The 20,495-nt window shown below is 37.7% G+C and overlaps 1 protein-coding gene and 1 long non-coding RNA gene across 2 annotated transcripts; both read left to right on the top strand.

Moving 5' to 3' along the window:
• Positions 1-7,806: 7,806 nt before the first annotated feature.
• Positions 7,807-9,084, top strand: LOC131171353 (uncharacterized). The gene is made up of 3 exons (XR_009142025.1): positions 7,807-7,828; positions 8,276-8,334; positions 8,912-9,084. It is a non-coding gene; the product is annotated as an uncharacterized LOC131171353 (long non-coding RNA).
• Positions 9,085-17,756: 8,672 nt separating this feature from the next.
• LOC110667968 (E3 ubiquitin-protein ligase SIRP1-like) lies at positions 17,757-18,167 on the top strand. Its single transcript, XM_058130586.1, has one exon. It carries the CDS (start codon positions 17,757-17,759, stop codon positions 18,165-18,167), a length of 411 nt encoding a protein of 136 aa, XP_057986569.1.
• The last annotated feature ends 2,328 nt before the right edge of the window (positions 18,168-20,495 follow it).

The following is a 20,495-nucleotide window of genomic DNA, read 5'->3' as shown; positions in this document are numbered from 1 at the left end:
TCGCGGGATATTAATTTCAAAATTTTCCGACAACGTTTTTCGGTGGGTCCCACGGAACTTCGCAGTATTTTTCCGAACATTAAATGAGCTTAGAAAATTCTGAAAAATTTATGTACTAACCCCCGTGTTATGGGCTTCGTGTAGGTATTCTCAATTCGCGGAAATTCGACAGTTGACCGGGTCTGCGAAATTCCGGCCAGACAAACCCGTTACCGGAAAAGTCTCCGAATTGGGCCGAGATTTTGCCTACCCCCCCATTGTCAGAAGTCCCGAGCGCGTCCCCGAGGTCGGAATCGGCAAAGGTAAACCCGAACCTTGTTTTTTCGTAATTTTCTAGTGCTTAAATAGGATTAAAAATCCGTAAAATATTCGTGGTAGCTTAGAAAATTACGATTCTTTTTGCAATAGCTTAGTAATATTGCTAAGGACCGCGGGGCAAAGTTTTATAATTTTTAGAGCTTGTTTGGGCAGTTTTTGCAAAAATGATCAATAATAAGGACTAAATTGAAATTTTGCGTATTGTGATGGATAATTGATTTGATGGGCCCAGGAGGGGCTGTGTGATATGATTGAACTGTTGATATATGGATTGTGAATATAGAAGTGCGTTTTTAGCCCTTTTGCAGGTTGGGTAGGTCCTAGGTATAGGGGAGACTCTGCTGGATTTTCTACGACTTAGGACGTAATTGGTCTTTTTCTTTGTTTGTATTGAGTCAGATTGTATTAATTAGATGTAATGTAATTGTCAGGTGAGCCGGGACAGCCTTCTTCCTCCGCCCAGCCGCCACAGTAATTTGTCGTCAAGTCTGTGAGTAAAATATTAATTTTAATTATAATTTCGATATTATTATATGTTCAGCATGCCCATGCATCACTTATATGAATATATTTATGTAGTTAAACTCTAGGCACGATTTATGTTGCATTCATAACTGTTAATGTGCCATGAGTGTTGTTGTGGTAATTTGGAGGCGGTGTGCGTGCGTTGGCGTGCGTGTGATGTGGTGTGGACTATGGATAGGGCGGGGTAGTCATGGCTTGAGTTCTTCTGGGACCGTTCCTTCGAGGGGTAGTCACGGCTTGAGTTCTTCGCTGGGACCCTCGATTTGGTTTATTAAGCGAAAGTCCGGCTTGAGTTCTTCGCTGGCACCAGGTTGGATTTAAGAGAGCTGTACAGGGGATCAGCTCCCAATATATTATGATTGATGCTACAGGGTGCGTGAGTGCTCCAAATTACCTTTTTGATGCTATGATGTGAATATGATGTTAATGTTGCATTTCACTCTACAGGTTGCATTAGTTTCAGATAGTTATAGAGATTATAGTTAAGATTGATATTTTACTCTCTGAGTCGAACGCTCACTCCTGTTCAAAAATTTTCTGAGCCACAGGAGGATATTTTATTCTGGGTTAACCTGCTTTTATCCTTCGCAGGTTGTTTATCCATGTTTGTGTAATTTTAATTACTCCTAGAATTTCCGCATGTGTTAGCAGTATTTATTTGAATTTGGTCTGTAATATTTTTATCATGTTGGACCTGTAAACTTAAATATGTTATGCATGTTGATGGATTGGATGAGGGAGCTGAGCTCCCATTTATTTTGTGTTGATGAGTATGTGGAGGGTGAGCTGAGCTCCCCAATTGAGTATTTATTGTGTTTACAGGTCGGGTGAGTCAAAAACTCCCCGTTGGAAAGTCCATTTTATGGCCGGACTCTGTCCGTTTGGTTTCTTGAATTTGGGCCCAATGGGCCTTAGAATTGGGTAAATGAACAGTTAAGGCTTACTACGGGCCTCGGGGGCTTTAGGTGGCCAGTCCTAGTCTTGGGTCCGGCCCATATGTTGGGTCGTGACAAATGTGGTATCGAGCTTAGGCTCCAGTTCTTAGGAAAATTTGTCTAAGTGTTGGGAAAAGTCTACTAGGAGTCACATGCGGAAAATTAGGGTCCACATTCGTCTTGCATTGTCGTCTTTGCTTCTAGTTTCTGCTTCATATATTGTGTGTAAATATGAGTCTATAGAGCTATGTAATGTGCAGTTTTGAATTTTGTGGGCTAATGCTGCTGAATTTCAGGAAAATGCGTAGAAGCAGGAGAGCTGCCACTGCACCAGAACCAAATGTGCCTGACGAGGTGTCAGCACAGGATGAGGCACCTGCCCCAAGGAGGCGGGGTAGGAGGCCTAGAGCTGCTCAAGTAGAGGAGCAGCCACCCCCAGTACAGGATCAGTCCTTTATGGCACAGGGTTCCATGGACCCAATGGCAGCTACCCTAGCTGGGTTACAGAGAACCATCGACATGATGGCTCAATATATGGTCCGCCCCCCACAGCAGCAGCAGTTCACCGCACCAAGAGAAGAACCTTACAAACAGATTGTAAACTTCAAGAAGTTGGTGCCTGGTATTTTTGATGTGTCAGATGACGCATATCGGTTTTTGGATTCCTGCAGACAGGCAGGAACAGAACTACAGTTGACTGATAGAAGACTGATAGAGTGTGTACAGCATGTCATGGGGCCTATGCCTAGGCAATGGATGAATGACTACGTGTTACCCCGGATGGAGGGTTTGTCATGGGCTCAGTTTGTAGAACTTTTCATCAATCGATTTGTGCCAGAAAGCTACAGAGATCAGAAACAGTGGGCTTTTGAGGCCTTAAGACAGAATGGCCGGTCTGTAGATGAATATGCTACAGAGTTTCTGGAATTGAGCAGATATGCCCCTACAGCTGTTGCTACAGAAACTATGAAAGTGAAGAGGTTCTTAAAGGGGCTGGACAGGAGGTATGCGAACCTGGCCATGATGTCTGATCAGTCTTTTGACGTGGTGGTTGACCGAGCCAGACAGATAGAGATCAGTTACGCTGCGGATGACAGCGGAAGAGCAAAGAAGAACAAAGCAGAAGGTTCCTCAGGTGTCCCTCCCATGGGTACTCAGGACAGTGGTGGCCAGAGTAATTACAGAGGAAAGAGTAGAAATAAGAAAAGTGGATTTAGGCATAAACCTCGAGGATTCAGACCAGGGTACGGATCCAGCAGTGGTCAGAGTTCAGGGTACAGTAGTTCTGGGTCTGGATCAGGATCCTCTTTGGCACCTTGTGCACAATGTGGAAGAGGGCATTCAGGACCTTGTTTGATGGGATCAGGAGTGTGCTTCAGGTGTGGCCAACCAGGTCACTTTGCTAGGGAATGCCCCGTTTTCAGTGAGCCACAGATGGGGTCACAGGGTTCTGTTGCCAACGTTCGCCAATCAGATCCGGTGCTTCCCACATGGCGGCGATCGATTCGATGTGGCGAGGACAAGGGGGACGTGGATATGGAGGCAGATCAGGAGGTAGGAGTCGATGCAGGTTCCGCCACTCAGGGTAGGGGTCAAGCTCGGGTTTTCACCCTGACCCACCAGGATGCTCAGGCCTCAAACGCAGTTGTGGCAGGTATTCTTCTGGTCTGTTCTTATGAGGCTCGTGTTTTAATAGATCCGGGTGCTACGCACTCATTTGTCTCCCCTGTATTTGCCATGAGATTGGGTAGAAACCCTGCCACTTTAGAATGCCCTTTGTCTGTAGCTACCCCACTTAGTGACAACATAGAGGTAGATATGGTTTTTCCGGGTAGCCCAGTAGTAGTGGATGGAAAGATCCTCCCAGCAGACTTGGTTCCTTTACCAGTAATGGATTTTGATGTAATTTTGGGGATGGATTGGTTGGCAACTCATTACGCCACCTTAGACCGAGGAACAAAAAGGTGTACTTCCACATACCTGGTGTGGAAGAGTTTAGCTTTGATGGTGACAGGAGCGTGGCTCCATATAACTTGGTGTCGGCAATTAGTGCTAGGAAAATGTTGAGGCGTGGATGCCAAGGGTATTTGGCATTGGTGAGAGATACATCTGTAGAAGGTGTCAGCATGGAAAATGTTCCTGTTGTCAGAGAATATATGGATGTCTTCCTAGAGGAGCTTCCAGGGTTGCCACCAGGAAGGGAAATAGAGTTTTGCATCGATGTTGTGCCGGGTACAAACCCCATTTCAATGCCACCTTACAGGATGGCACCAGTGAATCGAAAGAGCTGAAGGAGCAACTACAGGAGCTTTTGGACAAGGGTTTCATACGTCCGAGCACTTCACCCTGGGGTGCTCCTGTTCTATTCGTGAGAAAGAAGGATGGGTCGTTGAGGTTGTGTATTGACTATAGACAGCTGAACAAAGTGACTGTGAAGAACAAGTATCCACTTCCTCGGATCGATGATCTATTTGATCAGCTCCAAGGGGCTAGATTCTTTTCCAAGATAGACCTGCGATCATGCTACCATCAGTTGAGAATCAGGGATGAGGACGTGTCCAAAAGCGGCTTCGAGGACAAGGTATGGTCATTATGAGTTCTTGGTGATGTCTTTTGGACTCACTAATGCACCAAAGACCTTCATGGACTTGATGAACAGGGTGTTCAAGCCATTTTTGGACCGTTTGTCATCGTATTCATTGATGACATTCAGTATACTCTCGGACCGAGGAAGAACACGTGTGGCACTTGAGAAAAGTGTTGCAGACTTTGAGGAGCACCACTATATGCCAAATTTTCAAAATGTGAATTTTGGCTAGAAAGCATCTCATTCTTGGGACATGTGGTTTCTAGTAGCGGCATTCAAGTGGATCCCAAGAAAATTGAAGTCAGAATCGATTGGCTTAGGCCTACAATCCATCGAGGTGCGAAGTTTTCTGGTTTAGTGGCTACTACAAAGCGTTTGTGCAAGATTTCTCCGGGATAGCGGCTCCCTAACTAAATTGACTAGGAAGAATGTTCCATTCATTTGGACATGGATGATCGTGAGGAGAGTTTCGAGCTCAAGGAGTGTCTAACCACCGCCTGTGTTGACACTACTCGTGAGTGGTGAAGGATACACCGTGTATTGTAGCGCCTCGAGTTGGCCTAGGGTGTGTTTTGATGCGTAAATGGAAAGGTAGTGGCTTATGCTTCAAGGCAGCTGAAGAGGCATGAGCAGAACTATCCCACCCATGATTTGGAAATGGCGGCTGTAGTCTTTGCACTAAAAATCTGGAGACACTACCTGTATGGTGAAGTGTGCGAGATATACACTGACCATAAGAGTTTGAAGTACATCTTCCAACAGAGGGATTTAAATTTGAGACAGAGGAGAAGGATGGAGCTTCTGAAAGACTATGATTGCACCATCCAGTACCACCCTGGGAAGGCCAATGTTGTAGCAGATGCTTTGAGCAGAAAATCTTCTGGCAGTTTGGCGCACATTTCAGTAGAGAAGAGACCACTGATTCAGGAGGTACATGAGTTGATGGATCAAGGTTTAATCCTAGATCTTTCAGATGAGGGGGTATTGTTGGCTCACTTTTCAGTGAGGCCAGACTTGAGGGACAGAGTTAGAGTTTCCCAGCACAGAGACCAACAATTGATGAAGATCGTAGAAAAAGTACAGCAAGGTGAAGGTGGTGAGTTTGGATTTGCCAATGATGGCGCCCTAGTGCAAGGTTCTAGAATATGTGTGCCCGATGTGGACAATCTCAGGAATGAAATCATGCAAGAGGCACACTACACACTGTACAGTATCCACCCAGGTTCCACCAAGATGTACCATGATGTGAAAGATAGCTATTGGTGGAATGGCATGAAGAGAGACATAGCAGACTTTGTGTCCAAGTGCTTGACTTGTCAGAAGGTGAAGTTTGAACACCAGAGACCGTCAGGGAAGCTGCAAGAGCTCCCTATCCCAGAATGGAAGTGGGAAATGATCACTATGGATTTTGTGACTGGGTTGCCTCGTACCACGCGAGGATATGATTCGATATGGGTAATTGTGGACCGCTTGACCAAATCAGCTCACTTCTTACCTGTAAAGACTACATACTCTGTGGCACAGTATGCCCGGCTCTACATTCGAGAAATAGTCAGATTGCATGGAATTCCGGCTTCCATAATATCTGATAGAGGGCCCCAGTTCACTTCTCGGTTTTGGAGAAAGTTGCAGGAGGCACTTGGCACACAGTTGAACTTCAGTACGGCTTTCCACCCTCAGACAGACGGGCAGTCCGAAAGGACAATCCAAACACTGGAAGACATGCTCCGCATGAGTGTCTTGGATTTTGGAGGTCAATGGGATGAGCAGCTAGCTTTGGTGGAGTTTGCCTACAACAACAGTTATCACTCCAGCATAGGGATGGCACCCTATGAGGCATTATATGGAAGAAAGTGTAGGTCTCCTCTGTGTTGGACAGAAATGGGGGAAGCGAAAGTGCATGATGTAGACCTAGTGCAGTACACCTCAGAGGTAGTTCCTTTAATCAGGGAACGACTGAAGACAGCTTTCAGTAGGCAGAAGAGTTATGCAGACCCCAGACGGAGGGATGTGGAGTTTGCAGTGGGCGACTATGTATTCCTGAAGGTATCTCCAATGAAGGGAGTCATGAGATTTGGAAAGAAGGGCAAGTTGGCACCTCGGTATATCGGACCTTTTGAGGTTACTGATAGAGTTTGAGCAGTTGCCTACCGGTTGGAGCTACCACCCAACCTTTCTCACGTTCATCCCGTGTTTCACATCTCCATGCTCAGGAAATACATTCCCGATCCTTCTCATGTACTGCAGCCGGATGTGATAGAGCTAAAAGAGAACTTGACATTTGAGGAGCAGCCTGTAGCCATAGTGGACTACCAAGTGAGACAGCTGAGATCCAAACAGATCCCTATGGTCAAGGTTTTGTGGAGGAGTCAGTCAGTGGAAGAGTGCACCTGGGAGTCAGAGCGGGACATGCGTAGCAAGTACCCTTACTTGTTCAATGTATAATCATGTACTTTATTCTGCCTTGTGTAAAAAATTCGAGGACGAATTTTCTGTAAGGGGGGAAGAATGTAACACCCCAAAATTTTATTAATTATGAATATTTTTTATATTTAAATTTTATTTAAATTTTAGGAATTTTTTTGAGATTTTTCGGATTTTAAAAATCGGATTCGATTTTCCGAAAATATAAACTTTGATGATTTTTAAAAATTAATTTAAAGACCACGTGGAAAACTAAAAATATATTTGGAGTCTACGTATTTTTCTGAATTTTCTGGAATTTTTTCGGAATTTTTGGACCTCGTTTTCGGTCCCGAGGCAGAGTAAAAATTCAAAATTTTGTATTTCGAATCGAACCGGCCGAATCGAACCGGACCGGATCGGACCGGTCGAATCGAACCGGCTCCCTTTCCTTTTTCTTCTCCCGCGCGCGTCTCTCTCTTTTCTCTTTCTTTTCTCTCTCCTCCCCTCCCCTGCGCGCGCGCGTCGCTCTAGTTTCTCCGGCCAAATCCGGCCGATCCGGCCACCGATTGGACCGGGTCTTGTGTCTAAAATCATCTACTCGGCGAGAGCTTTCCATAGACACCAAGAACGCCGAAATCCATCGAGCGGATTGTCCGATTTTTGCTCGGGAAGATTTTCGCCCATTTCGACTTTTGGGCTAGATTTCTCGAAATCCGTGAATCCCACGAGAAAACCGAGGCTACCAGCACGCTCCACTCGACGAGCTTCGGGATATTAATTTCAAAATTTTCCGACAACGTTTTTGGTGGGTCCCACGGAACCGCAGATGTTTTTCGAACATTAAATGAGCTTAGAAAATTCTGAAAAATTTATGTACTAACCCCCGTGTTATGGGCTTCGTGTAGGTATTCTCAATTCGCGGAAATTCGACAGTTGACCGGGTCTGCGAAATTCCGGCCAGACAGACCCGTTACCGGAAAAGTCTCCGAATTGGGCCGAGATTTTGCCTACCCCCATTGTCGAAGTCCCGGCGCGTCCGAGGTCGGAATCGGCAAAGGTAAACCCGAACCTTGTTTTTTCGTAATTTTCTAGTGCTTAAATAGGATTAAAAATCCGTAAAATATTCGTGGTAGCTTAGAAAATTACGATTCTTTTTGCAATAGCTTAGTAATATTGCTAAGGACCGCGGGGCAAAGTTTTATAATTTTTAGAGCTTGTTTTGGCGCTTTGCAAAAATGATCAATAATAAGGACTAAATTGAAATTTTGCGTATTGTGATGGATAATTGATTTGATGGGCCCAGGAGGGGCTGTGTGATATGATTGAACTGTTGATATATGGATTGTGAATATAGAAGTGCGTTTTTAGCCCTTTTGCAGGTTGGGTAGGTCCTAGGTATAGGGGAGACTCTGCCGGATTTTCGGCACGACTTAGGACGTAATTGGTCTTTTTCTTTGTTTGTATTGAGTCAGATTGTATTAATTAGATGTAATGTAATTGTCAGGTGAGCCGGGACAGCCTTCTTCCTCCGCCCAGCCGCCACAGTAATTTGTCGTCAAGTCTGTGAGTAAAATATTAATTTTAATTATAATTTCGATATTATTATATGTTCAAAGATGCCCATGCATCACTTATATGAATATATTTATGTAGTTAAACTCTAGGCACGATTTATGTTGCATTCATAACTGTTAATGTGCCATGAGTGTTGTTGTGGTAATTTGGAGCAGTGTGCGTGCGTTGGCGTGCGTGTGATGTGGTGTGGACTATGGATAGGGCCGGGGTAGTCACGGCTTGAGTTCTTGGCGGGACCCGTTCCTTGAGGGTAGTCACGGCTTGAGTTCTTCTTGGGACCCTCGATTTGGTTTATTAAGCGAAAGTCCGGCTTGAGTTCTTCGCTGGCACCAGGTTGGATTTAAGAGAGCTGTACAGGGGATCAGCTCCCAATATATTATGATTGATGCTACAGGGTGCGTGAGTGCTCCAAATTACCTTTTTGATGCTATGATGTGAATATGATGTTAATGTTGCATTTCACTCTACAGGTTGCATTAGTTTCAGATAGTTATAGAGATTATAGTTAAGATTGATATTTTACTCTCTGAGTCGAACGCTCACTCCTGTTCAAAAATTTTTACAGGCCACAGGAGGATATTTTATTCTGGGTTAACCTGCTTTTATCCTTCGCAGGTTGTTTATCCATGTTTGTGTAATTTTAATTACTCCTAGAATTTCCGCATGTGTTAGCAGTATTTATTTGAATTTGGTCTGTAATATTTTTATCATGTTGGACCTGTAAACTTAAATATGTTATGCATGTTGATGGATTGGATGAGGGAGCTGAGCTCCCATTTATTTTGTGTTGATGAGTATGTGGAGGGTGAGCTGAGCTCCCCAATTGAGTATTTATTGTGTTTACAGGTCGGGTGAGTCAAAAACTCCCCGTTGGAAAGTCCATTTTATGGCCGGACTCTGTCCGTTTGGTTTCTTGAATTTGGGCCCAATGGGCCTTAGAATTGGGTAAATGAACAGTTAAGGCTTACTACGGGCCTCGGGGGCTTTAGGCTGGCCCAGGTCCTAGTGCCGGTCCGGCCCATAGGTTGGGTCGTGACAGTGATTGTCTCTTTCTTTTTCTTTTTGCCTTTTTTTTTTTTTTTTTTTTTTGCATTTTTATGAACAATCTCCATGTTTGTATTATTTTAGAATAGATTTGTATTTGTTCTTAAATGATCTGAGTTTTTTTTCCCTCTTTTAAGGAGGATTGATTGTCTTCTTCTCTTGAGGATTTGGTATTTCCTCCATTGCGAGAATCTATTTTTTTTTCTTTTTCTTTTTTTTTTTTTTTTTATCATTGAGTTGCTAGTTGTTTTACTTTGATATTTGCGCAGGTGTCATATCAAAATTTGATGGTTTTCATATTAGACTCGTAGAAAGGCCATGAAATAGAATAATATAAAATTACTACGGTGTGGAGCGTGCTTTCCACTTAATGATAAATTTAAATGCTCTATTAATACAATCAGATTCTTTATATCAAGATAATTGTTATTATATTTTATATAAATGGTTTATTTTAACTTTTATTAATGCAAAATTGTAGTAGTGTAAAATTTTATACTTCAAATTTGTATTATGTTATCTTTTATTTTCTTAAAAATAGCTATTTATGTGATTGTCTTCTTATTTTAATCTCTAAAATCAAAAAGTGTGTTAAGAGTAATAATAAAGTGATTCAATTATTGGAGGTTAAGATTATAATGTACAAATGTAATGCATGAAATGGTGTTAAGCATTCCATTTCACATATTTTTATATGGACTTGACTTGGTGTACAAAAATGTACAAATGATAGTAATTTAGTAAATTGAAAGTATTTTTTACATGTACAATGTCTAGTTAGCTCATTGTGAAATTTTCAAATTTAAATTTTAAATTTGCTAGTTCTCTCTTTCTATTATTGGTCATCCAATCAAACACACCAACTCTCTAACCCATCATCTCTTACCAATTATTCAGTTAATCAAAGACCATCCCACTATTCCTTTAACCAATTAGAGCCCATTATTACTCTAACTAATAATGACATGTCTCAACCTTTTAACTTCATAACCCTTCTCAAGTAGGAGTATCTGATTTTTTTCATAAAATTTATATTTTTTATATCATATATCCTTCAAGCTCTACAACAATGGGAGGCAATTTGACTTTAATAAGAGAGAAGAAAAAGGAAAAATATTATTTTGTCTCCAAAATCGAATCGAATGAATCAAAAAGTTTAACAATCAAAACTATACCAAACCGAATTTCTAAAAAACTGAACTGAATTTTTGAATTAATTTAGTTCCATCGATTATTTCGGTCTGAACCACATAATATTCACTCTTATCTAATTGATTATGAAATAATGAATTATAGCTACTTGATTTATGATTTAATTGATTAGGTGATCCAACTCTTGAATTGAAGTTTGAGAAAGTGTTTCTCATCACTTCCATATACTTGAGACAAAGAAAACCCCAAACCTTACACTACTTCCACCTTGGCCGAATTCAAGGAAGAACAAGGCAAGGGTTTCAATTGATTCAAAGGTACTTTGATAAAGTTGCTTGTGTGCACAAGCTAGAGGGCCAACAATTGGTGGTCTCCACTCCTTGGATTGGTGTTAGGATTTGACTCTGCGCCTAAGGGTAAATTTTTCTAAACTTTACCTAGTTAAATTTTAGGGCTTTTGTTTCCTAATGGCAATTAGGCTTGTTAGCAATTGTGATATATGTTTTATGACCAAATCTAAGTGTTTTTGCAATAGTATAAATTGTTAATGTATTGCATGAAACCCGAGGGTTATAAAATTTCAAAATTGCTAACTTTGCACCCTTAGGTGCTTTTTTCCTTCATCCTCGAGGATAATCATCTTCGTTATAGTCTGCCAGATGATAATCACATCCCAGATCTAGGGGCATCCCAGATAAAGTGCCCATTAATCTTATGTGTATAGAAAGGTATTCCTTTATTATTGAAAGCAACAATAGGGATCTTCTCATGGGACCCTAGTACTGGTGAAATCATTATGGTTTAGAAGATGGGAGGAGTACTGGTAGAATTTTTGAGAGGATTGAAAATGGTTCGGACTGTGCCATTTGTCTGTCTTTGGAAAGTGGGCTCACATGATTGGATGGGATGAGAACTATTGTGAAGCCTCTCATAATTTTTAAGCCACACCCTTGGGATGATTCTCTTAAGTTCATCTCTAGGGATTTATTGAGGAATCTAGACAATGGTGGGTTGGTATCTATATCTGCTAATATAAGTAATGCTTCATTAGAAACACCAGGCTAAGAGAGATCAACAACATGATCTTGTAGCATGTAGATTATCTAATGGTGCAAGGTGGCCATCATGGAGGATGTATTCTATTTTGCTCTAACAATTTGCACTTAGACTTTTAATGTTGTTGATAAATTTAGATCTTACAAAGACATATTGTAATTTGGAAAAAAGGTAAGAGCCATACTTCCAGCATGGAGAGTGGTTATACAAGTTCCAATCGTAGCACGTTCTTAGTGCAGAAATCGTGTGTCCAATAAGGAGAGTCTAGTAGTGACTGGAAGTCCTTTCCTGCCATGGAGAGTGAGAATTATTCTGAAAACTCCAAAGTGAAGATGGGAGTATCACTGTCTTCTCCAAATAGGAAACTAGGTTGGAGGAACTTCTAGAGTTACATATTAATTTGCAGTTGTAGATTTGAGGCTATATTGATCCATTCGAGAGGTTTGGATGTATTCTTTTGGTAGAGATCTCCTTGATGAAATAATAGATTGAATACTCCTGGTTAGAGATTCAGATCTTCGATATATGTTATAAGGGTTAAGCAAAGGAAAAAGAGATATTTCAACCTGAGCTCGATCAGGGATATGGGAAATTTTTACAAGGTTTTCTAATTTAGAGGCTAAGGTTTTCTAGATCAGAAGGTATCGATTCAGTAACCATAACAGTGGCAGGTGTGGGTGTTTGGCAATTCATGATGAAAAGGTCTCCCTATTTCTTCTTAATTTAATGGTTTTCATATTAGACTCGTAGAAAGGACATGAAATGGAATAGTATAGGATTACCATAGAGTGAAGCTTGCTTTCCACTGAATGGTGAACTTAAATGCTCTATCAACATTATCAAATTCTTTAAATCAAGATAATTACTATTATATTTTTTATAAGTGGTTTACCTTAACTTTTCTTAATGCAAAATTATAGTAGTGTGAAATTTTGTACTTCAAATTTGTATTATGTTATCTTTTATTTTCTAAAAAAAAAAAAATAGTTGTCTATGTGATTATCTTCTTATTTTATTCTCAAAAAGCAAACATTGTGTTAAGAGTAATCATTTGTGCATTTTTTGTAAACATTTTTTTTAACATAATTTTAACGACCTAACTAGGAGGTCGTTACCGGAGCTAAGAAATGGGTCAGCTTAAGGCTCTTGAAACCCGTAGCAAGCCTCACACTATAGACTTTGACATTCTAAAAGCCCACATAACTACTTTGGAACTTTTCTTAAAGTCTCAGGGAGGTTCTTTCCTCCTTAAGACTCGAACACAAAAGAAAAAGCTTAAAACTTAAAGTACATTATGTGAAAATTCCTTTCTTGATTTCTGTCATTCATTATCATTGTTACTGTACTTTATTTTATTTGTACAAAACTAATATCTTTTTGTATTTTATTTTATTTGTACAAAACTAAGATCTTTTTGTATTTTTTGTAAGATTGTTATAAGCCATATAACCTTATTTTGTCAAACAAGAGATTACTTAGAATTGTTCCATAGGAAGAGCATACTCATAGACTCTTTCTTTCTTATTTCTTTTACAGCTATTCAACATATCTAAAACATTAACTTTGGAATAGTTCCCTTAAGGAACCTCTTTTACATGATCATGTCATTTAAAACTTTAACTATGTGATATTACTCACCGTTACATGGCTTTTCTTTTTATTATTTAGTCTACCCTTGGTATGTAAATGCCCAAGAGGGTTTTTTGTTACCTTAGTAGACTTCCATTACATATCTCATGTTAATTGTAATTAGTAGGCCATTATTTGCTCTTTCTTTTAAATATTGCGTTGGTTATGCATCATACTTCAATTAACTGTGGAGAGGGCTTGACTGGTTGGTTTTACCCTTCAAACTTTTACACTTCCCTATTTACAACTATTTTCTTTTAGGGGACTCCACATTCCCTTCTTATACTTATTCAATTATATCTTATGTATTTAAATTCCATCACGCACTTCCATTTCATTATAAGGGAATCATTCACTAACACATATAACCATACATTTCTACTGCAAGCACATTCACATTCTATCATACACCCTACATACATGCCCATACATTAACATAAATCCACTAATGGATTATACACACAACATTACATGTCAACAAGGATAACATGAATACATACTTAGAACTTACTATTATACATAAGACACTATATTACTGTGATGAATCTACATTATTATAATAACTATCCTTATAGCTTGCCAAAGCTCTGCTAGATGTTTGTACATCTGCTACCTATAAAACCTGTTTTGGTTTGGACTGGAGGGGGGTGAGCTGGGAAGCTCAGTAAGCATAAACTTCTTAAAGCAATTACATGTTCTTTTAATTACATACATATGGTTATTAATCACATGAATGTATCAATCATTAAATATTTGCATACACGGTAATCATGTCACGGGTGACTCCCTTAATAATCCAATGTGTCCAGCTCATATAGAGGCTCTTAAAGACTTTCGCTTAATATAACCAATGTGCCTTGCTCATAAAAATGCTCTTCAAGACTTTCTCTTTTAAACATGACATGTGTCATGTGCCATGGGACTCATAGGGTCCTCACCCAGCTTTTTGGATTCAAACCATACATAACATAACATAACATGATACTGTATATCATTTGGGAGTCAGTGGGTTATCCATAATCTACCTCACATCATAAGCATTTATGCAGTAGCAAGAAGGTATGATTCTAGTGCATCACATCCTACTATCAATGCATTTCATGATGCATGATTATGCTTAAGCAATAATTAAAGTAATAAAAAACCAGTTGAAATTAAATTAAGCAGCTTATACATACCTCTTGTAGAGCTTATTTAATTATACTTTCCCCCCTTCGTTTAGTGAGTAGGCCTTAAATTTATGTGTGATCCCTAGGTGTTCTAACATCAAACTGACTCAGAGCCCGACTTCCTTAAACATTGATCACCAACTCTGATCAAGTAGTGAATTAATAAACATATAAATTCAATATACAAGACTTTCTACAAAACATACACAGAGCCTTAAATCTTTAGTTCTAGGTCATTTTTGGGTCATAAAATAGGTTTTGGAGCCTTAGAACAAAAAGGTAAATAAGGCTAGTAGAACTAACTTCGGCTGCCATAGTCTTGGACTTTGGCTGCTGAAGTCTTAAACCTTAAATACTCTTTTTGTCCAGTAGTGATTATGCCTACTGAAATATGGGACTTCAGCTATCAAAGTCTTGAACCTTAAATGCCCCTTTTGTCCAGTAGCGACTACAGCTGCCAAAGTATGGAATTTTAGCTGCTGAACCTAGAAATTTCTAGATTTTCTTGAGAAACTATAGCCACTTCAATTGCCGAAACAATGGTTTTCACAGCCAAACTTGGGAATTTCTAGAATTCCCAAGTCGTAAACTTGTAGAAAACCTTGTCCAAACAACTCAAAACTCAACCTCAAGACTCCAAAACACAATCCAATTATAAAAACACATTTTTAGGACATCTATGAACTTAAAACATCCTTGGATGCTATATGCATCCATCAACAACAAGAATTAAAGATTCTTTCTAACTTGATTCTAGGAAAACAACAAGGATCAACATACCCAATTAACTCAACAAAACATTAACATATATCACTTCATTCAATCTAAGGAAAACTAGCCAATTTAAGCCTATACACATATGAAACTTTAACAAAACTCGTAACAAAACAATTAATTGCAATAAAGTTACCAGAACCCTAACATGCAACAATTTTTCTTAACCTGACCAAGTTCAAAAACTTCTCAAAATACACATGCAATTAAAACTACATTATTTTACCTATGCATACATATATATTAAAAACATATAGAAAAATTCAATTGAAAAAGAGAAAATACCTTTTCCCTTGTAACCAAGAGTGAGAGGGAGGTTTGAGTAAACTTTTTGAAAATTCTTGAATTCTTGAGCTCCCCAACCAAGATCAACTATTCAAACTCTCAAATCCAAGAAATTTCTTCAAAAAATCTTTTGTATGTAAAGAGTTTGAAAGAGAGAGGAAAATCCACTTTCTCTTTGAAATTTGAATTGAAATGGCGCTTATTTATACCCCTACTATTGAGGGGACTTTCGGCTGCCCAAATCTATTCTGTCCAAAAGAACATTTGAACAGTAAAAAGGACTTCGGCTGCTGAAAGTCCAACCTTCGGTTGTCAAAATTTTTTCTATCAAAAAACAATACTTAAAACTTTTCTTAGTCAAAACAATTAAAATATTTTCATTGTTAAATACATTTTTAATATATCATATCATACATATAGAACTTATCACTATTTCTCTTATCCATAAAACCCCAAGTTTCATGAGAATTTTCTATCCATGATAGGAATTTCGATCTTTGAAAGAGTAGTGGGTGTTACAATCATGGTTATATATATATATAATTTTTTAAGTCCAAGACTTCAAATTTTACCCCAAAGATATTCAATGATCACTAAGATTCTAACAAATAACTTTTCCTGGAATTAATCTTATGACATAGAGTTTTGCCATCCAATAGTTAAACTTGTTTGTGAGTACATAAAGGATTATGTTGGCATATATTTTGGGGCATTTCTGTAGATGACATGCCTATATTATGTATATTATTTATTTTCTATTGGTCTTGTTCAGTAACAACTTTTAACATAACATTTAATGTCTTGACCTTAGTTAAATACTACCTCCCTTATTTATATTGTCCAGTGATATAGTTTTTATACTAATATTATATAGATTGAATGAGTGGCTCAAGAGAAGTTACCCCTCTTAATGAGGTTAAAGGAGAATTTTGACTTAGGGTTAACACCGTTAATTCAATAGTTATTTTTATCAAGTACTTCCGCTTTAAATCACTGCATAAATAACTAACCGCTAACAACTAATATCTAATAACTAACAATTAATAAAATAGTTGACAGCTACTAAAACAACTAATAGCTACTAGAAAAACTAATATTGCCAAAAAAATGCCATTATCTAACAAAATATTCAACAAAAGTGAAGAGTTATTTTCCATTACATGTTGTTCAATTATGAAGTAAAGTTAAAATCAATTACTATTTATACTCCAAATTTATCAACTACTATTTATATTCCTGATTTATCTTATTAAATCTATTAATCTAGTTGAAATTTGATTTTTTTTTAATGTTAACCTATTTGCTATTTTTTTTTTAATATGGTTTACTTCATACTTCGTTTACTATTAGTAAAAAAATTTATGATATTGAAAAATCATATTAACTTCTGTTGAAATGCAAATTATTTGCAAGTAGAGGCGGAGTAAGAAAAATTAGTCAATCAGATAAAAAAAATTTATTTTATTTAATTTAAAGAAAAAAAATAATATATACAATAATAAATTATTTAGTGAGAGAAAAAATAATAATACATCTAAATTTTTTATATATAATGAAAATTGAGTAGAAAAAGAAAATAATTTTATAAAGTAATAAGTATAATTAATTTAAACGTTAATTATATATTTATCAAAATAAGTCTAAAATTATTAAATATAATAATATTTTAAAGGTTTTACAAAATAAAAAAATTATTTTAGTAACGTTATATAGGCATTTTTTTTTGTCAATTAGTAAAATTATAATATATAGGTAATTAATAGAGATATTTAAAATAAAATTAAATGGGTCAATTGAAACAAAGAATTCAATTGAAGGATCACTTTATTTATTGCAGAAAATATTTTTTAAATACTTACAATTATAATAGGAAATATTAACATCAATTTTATAAGTAAATAAATTAATGGATATGATAAATATAATAATTATTAATTTAAACATTAATTATATATTTATTAAAATAATAAGTCTAAAATTATTAAATATAATAATATTTTAAAGGTTTTAATATAGATTTTTTTTGTCAATTAGTAAAATTATAATATATAGGTAATTAATAGAGATATTTAAAATAAAATTAAATGGGTCAATTGAAACAAAGAATTCAATTGAACGGTCACGTTTTTTTCTTTCCGACGTAGAATTGATCAAAAGAAATCTATTGAGTTTATTTCTTTGTAAAATTCTAAGTTTGATTCCAAACAAACAAGGGATTATGAATGAAATGAATCTTGGCCGCCCCTCCCCTCGCCGCTCCATAAATTTTTCTGCTCTGCCAATGCTCATTGCTTCACAAAAATGTCGGAGTTATACTCTACTCTTTTCTTTGGGGATAACCCAGAATTTGAGGATTTTCTCGCTCAAGATCTTGAGGGTTTCTTGGGGCAACTAGCAAGTTCCCATGAGTCCTCCCGTGATTTGCTCTTCCCGTTACTGGTTTTGATGGGCGACGAAGATGATGCTTCGATGATGACAGAGTTAGCAACTGATGATGGTGATCCACAGACACAGCCTGCGAATGCCGAGTTCGTTGAACGGCTGGAGACGGTCAAAATCGAAGAATCGGGTTTGGAGTGTTCGATTTGCTTGGATCAATTGTCGATAGGGTCGGAAGGTAGGCGGTTGCCATGCTCGCATCTTTACCATGGCAATTGCATCGAGGAGTGGCTGAAGAAGAGCAAGACATGCCCTTTATGTCGAGCGAGTTGATCGATCGTTGGAAAGATTCATTGGATGGTAATGGTTACTCCTAATTGATTAATTTCTCATAATGATCTTTCTTTGGCTTTGTGCAAGAGATGAAAAGATTAATTATTTCAAGAATTTCAAGAATTATTTCAAGATTAATTGATGATTTGTTAAAAAAGATATTTGAAAATACTTTCTTTATTATTATTTCGTAGCAGAGATAATTTCTTCATCAAGAGAACCTCTGGGCAAAAGACTTGGATTCCAGGCGAAGCAAACTATTCGGATGTCAAGAATATTATCGGGCCATTACAACAGGTTGGTTGGCATATGTGCATTCTGTTTTTGAAATAGAATAGTGGTGCCTTGCTGGTCTATTTGCAACTGATTTAGGGCCTGATTTGCATACCAGTTGATTTGGCTACTAGGCAATCTCTAATATTTTTCTCCTGTCCCCCTTTGATCTATCACATGCATCATTAAGCTCTGGTGATTTTTCACTGAATATAAGTTTTCTTTGCATGTTCACTTTGTCATTGCCATGTTTTATTTGCGGTACTAGTAGATCATGCAATAATCCATATCATACTAGTGCAGAATTTTCTATGATCCTCCAGCACTTACGTTTTATTTGTAAATAATTAAGAATTTTTAAAGTTCCCTTAGATATTGTTTCATTCAATTGTGATGTACAATGTTTGAAAATAACTCATTAATTCATTTTCCTATGGGAATTAGTTCAGTTATTGTTGTGGTGCTGATACATATTTATTTGTTTTTGACAGGGCACGTGGGGAAATGCACAATTTTAATTTTTAGGGAGAATTTGAGAACTACGTGGACCTGATCCTCCATTTTATATTGTAAGGAGGTACGTAGGCAACTTTTGGGTGCGGTCCAAAGTATGTTAAAAAATTTTTTTTCCGGTCTCCTTGGAAGGGGAGCAGTTTTTTTTTCATTTGCCTTTGGTACAGAATTTTGCTGGATGAGCATATTGCTTCTGATTAAGTAAGTTCCTTTTCATTTGTATAAGCCTCCCTTAATTTTGAGATAGTACCCCTTTGGAGCTTAGTAGCAGCTTAATGATATTTTTTTAATGTCAGAAAAACTGTATAAACTGGATTATCACACGTGCTGATAGTAGGTAAACTTTTGCATTTCACTCTTGCATTTTCATAATTATTGGTATCATATTCCTTTTTTAGTTTTGCTCACATTGCAGCAATAAGAGAGAGAGAGGGAGAGAGAGAGAGAGAGAGAGAGAGAGCAAGAAGAAGGGGGAGGAGGGGGGCCGGGGGCAGCGCTCAAATACTACTTAGTATTGATATTTTATTCTTGCTGGCATGCTTACCAGGAATGGGATGTACCAAAATCTGCAGTCTATATTATCTTGTTCTCTCTTTATATCTCTTTTGATTTTATTTTATTCCTTGCAGCTAGTGAAACATTCAATTTTGCCTCATGTCCATGACTTAGCGCTAAAAACAACTGTTGCTCCAGTTTGCTTGTTTCTGTGTTTATTTATTATTTACGTTCTCTTTCATTATTATTCTATCTTCTAATGTAGCTAATTTTAATGAAGCTGGTATCTGTTCATATGAATATCTAAAAAAAATGGCGTACCAGTGAGATTTGCAATGCACCCATGCTTTTTGTTGAAGTGCTGATGTTAATCAGAAGCTGGGAATTTGTATCTATTGTTTGGTAATAGTCAATGCTCTGTTATGCTTTGGGGATCTTGTTCACTCACTCGATAAACATGCTGTTCTGGAAATCTTGCAAACAATCAACATTGTAAGCTGTTGACCATTCTGGTCCCACCCTTATGTTTACCCTTGGGGTTGCAATTATAAATTCAATTCGTCAGCAGGTAATAGTTTTTTTACTGACACTTGTTTTAGTTTGCGTTCATTGATTATAGTAGAGGAATCTGAGTCATTGTCCTTTTTCTTAATTCTTGTCAGTATGGAGTAGAATTTGTAGCAAAGCATGTCCTTCCACTGCTTTTCCCTCTTCTCACTGCCCAACAATTAAATGTTCAGCAGTTTGCCAAATATATGTGTGAGAATACCAGATTGAGAATTGAGAAATGAATTATGCAATCTATATGCTCTTTCTGAAAGGATATCATCAGGAACCATAAGTCCTGATCGTCTGTTTCGAGCAATCAGCCAATTCAGTTAGCTTCTTTGCAATCAGAATCTTCCTTGATCGCTGCTGTACTTGGTCAGCTAACAGCAATTTCATGTGACTGCTATTAAAATTAAATTAATGTCTCTGAACATTCCTTCCATCCGCTAACAAGTCCTATCCTTTTATTTTTCAAAGCATATTATGTTGGTTATGGGG

Source organism: Hevea brasiliensis, chromosome 12 (genome assembly GCF_030052815.1).
Source record: "Hevea brasiliensis isolate MT/VB/25A 57/8 chromosome 12, ASM3005281v1, whole genome shotgun sequence".
In the NCBI taxonomy this organism is placed as follows: Eukaryota; Viridiplantae; Streptophyta; class Magnoliopsida; order Malpighiales; family Euphorbiaceae; genus Hevea; species Hevea brasiliensis.
Note: the sequence above shows the minus strand (reverse complement) of the source record. Positions and strands in the feature narration are given on the sequence as shown.